This window comes from Acanthisitta chloris, unplaced genomic scaffold (genome assembly GCF_000695815.1).
Source record: "Acanthisitta chloris isolate BGI_N310 unplaced genomic scaffold, ASM69581v1 scaffold15089, whole genome shotgun sequence".
Classification (NCBI taxonomy): Eukaryota; Metazoa; Chordata; class Aves; order Passeriformes; family Acanthisittidae; genus Acanthisitta; species Acanthisitta chloris.
In genome coordinates this window covers 1-4,237 of record NW_008690982.1, presented here as the reverse complement: position 1 = coordinate 4,237, position 4,237 = coordinate 1, and the positions used below count along the sequence as shown (strand labels likewise).

General features: G+C 46.7%; 1 protein-coding gene across 1 annotated transcript; it reads right to left on the bottom strand.

The window, feature by feature from the left end:
* Nucleotides 1-697: 697 nt before the first annotated feature.
* Nucleotides 698-4,172, bottom strand: EIF2B1 (eukaryotic translation initiation factor 2B, subunit 1 alpha, 26kDa; the record flags this gene model as incomplete). Its single annotated transcript, XM_009082058.1, has 8 exons — nt 698-853; nt 1,277-1,402; nt 1,586-1,661; nt 2,603-2,671; nt 3,293-3,405; nt 3,645-3,761; nt 3,842-3,978; nt 4,071-4,172. Coding segments are annotated over 8 exons (896 nt in total), but the record flags the coding sequence as incomplete, so codon positions are not given.
* Between the last annotated feature and the right edge of the window lie 65 nt (nt 4,173-4,237).

The following is a 4,237-nucleotide window of genomic DNA, read 5'->3' as shown; positions in this document are numbered from 1 at the left end:
TTATAATGTTGTTTCCTTGCCATGTTCATGTGACTTGGATCATTGTGCTGGTTTGAGCTGAAGTAGAGTTAACTTTCCTCACAGAGGCTAGTATGAGGCTATGTTTGGGTTTTGTGCAGAACACAGAGTTGATAATGCAGAGATGTTTTTGTTGTTGCTGAGCAGAGCTCACACAGAGTCAAGGCCTTTGCTGCTTTCCGTACTGCCACACTGGCAAGGAAGTTGGGGATGCATGGGAGATTGGGAGGAGACACAGCTGGGACAGGTGACCCAAACTGACCAAAGGGATATTCCATACCATAGGACATCATGCTCAGTATATAAGGTGGGAGGAAGGGGAGTAATCTGGAGTGATGGCATCTGTCTTCCCAAGGAACCGCGTGATGGGATGGGGCCCTGCTCTCCTGGAGATGGCTAAACACCTCCTGTCTATGGGAAGCAGTGAATTAATTACTTGTTTTGCTTTGCTTGTGTGTGCAGCTTTTGCTTTCTCTATTAAACTGTCTTTATCTCAACCCATGAATTTTTGTAGCTTTTACCCTTCTAATTCGCTCCCCCATCCCGTTGGTGGGGGAGTGAGTGAGAGGCTGTGTGGTTCTTGGGTGCTGGCTGGGGTTAAACCATGACAATCATCTTCCAAGTTCTTAAAACCCTGACAGACACTGGAGATGCCACATCCTGTGCAGGGAGTCCTCTGCTACAGATAGAGTTTAATGAGTTCATCGCTGACAGCTGATGGAGTCAACACACCAAGGTCTGTGAACAGTAACGTGATCAGGGATGGGGATGTGTAGTCAATCCAGGGATGCTCCTGTGTGAGATTCTGACCTGCTTTCAGAGTGTCTGCTTTGTACTAGGAGGAAACAGAGACCAATAGTTAGTTATTTCACAACTGCAAGTTAAATGCTCTTTTAGGCAAGAGCAGTTCTCCAGCCTCAAGCAGATGTTTGTGGTAAAACTGAAGGAAGTCAAGTGCATAGTCTAGTGCCACATTGGGTTCAGCTAGTTTATCTTGTGTAAAAAGTACAGTTTGTAGTTCCAAAGTGTATTAATTTAACTGTCTCTTACCCTTAGCTGCTCCTGTGCCCCAAAGGAACTGTTTAAGGAACTAGAAATGTTATGACAAGTTATGGCTGTTTGGGGCATGGCTAACATGGAGCAACTCCAAAATATTCCATAGTACAGAGATCCAGATAAACAGACATGCTGAGAGGTAAGTTTTTCATAGACATGTGTGAACCTTAGCTGGCTAAGGTGCAAGTTGAATTTCTCTTACCTTAAACTTATCAGGGACATCCTGCTGATTTAGAGGGAAGAGTCTTACAAACTTGAAACTCTCTGCGACCACATAAAATGGTTTGTTCTGAGCTTTGGCACACACAGCTATTTGGTTAGTGCCAATCTGTGGAGACAGGTGGAAAACAACATGCAGACTCAGTGCCAATGTGACATCACATTGCCCAGTTTCCAGCAGTAAACAGACATTTATTGGAATACTCCAAATACAAGAGACTTTTCAAAAGCACCTTAAACTCTTCATAGAAACCAAACTTCAGAGTTCACAGAACGGATGCAAGAAACTCACCTTGTTGATAATGCCTCCACTTTCAACTACACCTTCAGCACCAACTAGCACCAGATCCACTTTCTCCATAATGTAGCTGTTCAATGGGGAGGAAAAAGATCCAAGGTTTAGTGGGTAATATGGCAAATGAGCTGCTGAACAGAACAGAAATGAGTAATTCAAAGAGTCATTTTTCTGCACTAGTTTCATCTACCTCTGTAAGTCTATGTGCTCTTACACATCCTTGGAGTGAGCTTCCATCTGCTGCCCTGCTGGAAAATTAAGTACTTGTATTTTCCAGCCTTGGCCATTGTGTACATGCTGGAAGAAGCTGAACTCTGACTAGGAATGACACTCAGTTGCAGGAATACCTTTGGTGGAATACTGCACAGTGAAGTGTAACTGCACTGTGACAGCCTTGGTACCATACCCAGGATGCTCCTCATCCAATCCTCCTTTCCTTGCACCTCTCCAATAGGTCTCGTTAATTGAAAATACAGATTTGGAAAGAAAACTATCAACTAAATGACCTGGATAGATTCAGTGTGCTGAACAGAACCTGTAGGCTTGTCCAGTCAGGCCAACAGCTTCCCTGAATTCAAGGTGCCCTGCAGGCAGTGGCTTGGGCACTTTGCACTTCCTGAGCTTCAGATTTATTATGGTTCTTTCTTTCCTCATGTTTTGGACTCGTACTAAGCAGTGGTGATGTAGCAAACATCTTAAGTAACCCCAAAATGGTAACACTTAAGCCAATTAGGAAAAACAGTAGCCTCTTTTTGTACCATCCCCCTTCTTTTGTCCAGATCTGCACCATTTCTAGGCTTAGGTCTGACTCCTTTGCTCATTCTAACATGGAAGTCAGACACTTGTAACAGACATGTTCTAATGGTGCAACTGAAGGTGTAACTTGTTCAACCTGTTTGATGACTTATGACAAACTCATAACCTCTGCAGTTTGGACAAGCTTCTAGAAAATTGATTTATAACACTGTCCAAATAAACTTGTGGTGGAAATCAGTAACTTCTGATCAGACTTACCCAACTGCAGCATCCAGGATTACAATCACAGGGATGTCCAGCTTCCTCAGGGCTTTTGCCATTTTTTGCCTGTTTAATAAGACATGTTTGAAGCTTTTAAAAGTCTTTTATTTCAAGACAAAGACAGGAAAATATTGCCTGAAAGACTGAAACGTGTCTGCCCCTGTTCCCCTGTCCTGTAGAAGAGAAAGTTACTGTACAGAAGTGGAAGGATTTGTGAGTGTGGTGGTGGGAGCTGTCAGCAGTGTGTATTACCCACTCACTCCTTTGCTCATGCTTTGAAGTAATGATTTTATTTGGCATCTTCAAATGACACAGTTAGCTGTGTATCTTACTTTGCCACGCTTAGAGCAATACTGATTATTTTAGCCTACTTTTGAAGGAGACAATTAGAAATCAGTTGTCTGCCATCCCCCAAGGGAAAAGCAGGTTGTCTGGCACTGACTGGAAGTCTGTAAACCTTTGAGGAAAACCTAGATAACACTAATTAGAATGTTTAGTATTGGAAGCTACTGACCAATATTGCTTAGGGTTTTTTCCACTTGTCCAGAATAATGTGGTATCAGTGACAGTTGCCATTTAAGATGCTGCAACCAAGGCTAGCAGCTTTTACCTAGGGCACGACAGGTTGGGTGGTAGCTGTAACTCACCCTCTTAACCAGGATAAAAACCAAATGAATGAGTACTTGCCCTGCTTGATCTGGCTGTGATTCAGTCACATAGACACTGAATCGTTTCTTTGACTCCACAGCTGCTTCCAGCACCCTGAGGACCACTCTGGAGTAGGCATGGGTCAGTATTCTCTGCCAAAACAACAAAAATCAGCCATTTTTTGCTGAGCTGAGGAAAACCTTTACTTTTGTTCCTAGTGTCATGGCTTGTCACGCAGAATAATGTCATGCAGAATATTGTCATGTAGAAACCAGCACTGGACAATGCAGTTGTGGATGTTAATTAACTTGACTCCCTCCCCATCCTGTTTTTCCCTTACTGCAAGCAGCAGCAGAACCGACCAGGAGTGACTCTGCCTTGGCCTACTCACAGCACCATCTCTGATGAAAGGATGACACAGCTTGGCGATTTTATTCCGAGAGAGAGACACTTTCCTCAGGAAGATCTCCCCACGCTCGATCATAATTTCTTTGCACTTGGAGTAATCCTGGAAAACAGCAGGATGCCGGCTGAGAGGCGGGAGGCCCCCCCAGCAGCCGCAGCAGGGCCGAGCGGGGCAGCCCTTACCGAATACTCCAGCGAGGTGAGGCTGATGAAGCGCAGGAAGAGCTCCCCGCCCGAGGACACAGCCACCGAGGAGTCCACGCGGGACAGCGTCTCGATGGCATCGCGCAGGCTGCTCCGCAGGCCCTGGATGGTCTCCCCTGGCACAGGCAGAGGCGCAGGTGATGCTCTCCCCGCGGTACCCGGGGAGCGGTCCCTGCCCTCCGCGGCTGAGCCCGCTACCCGCCCCCACCGCGGTCCTGCTTGAGGAAGCCCAGCAGGGCTCGGATCGCGGCCACGGCCGAGGCCACGTCGGGGTCATCCCGTAGCTGCGCCCGGAACGTCTCGATCAAGTCTGCGAGGCAACAGAGAGGTCATGCCCGGCCCGGCCCCGCAGCCCCCGCGCTGCCCCGCGCACCC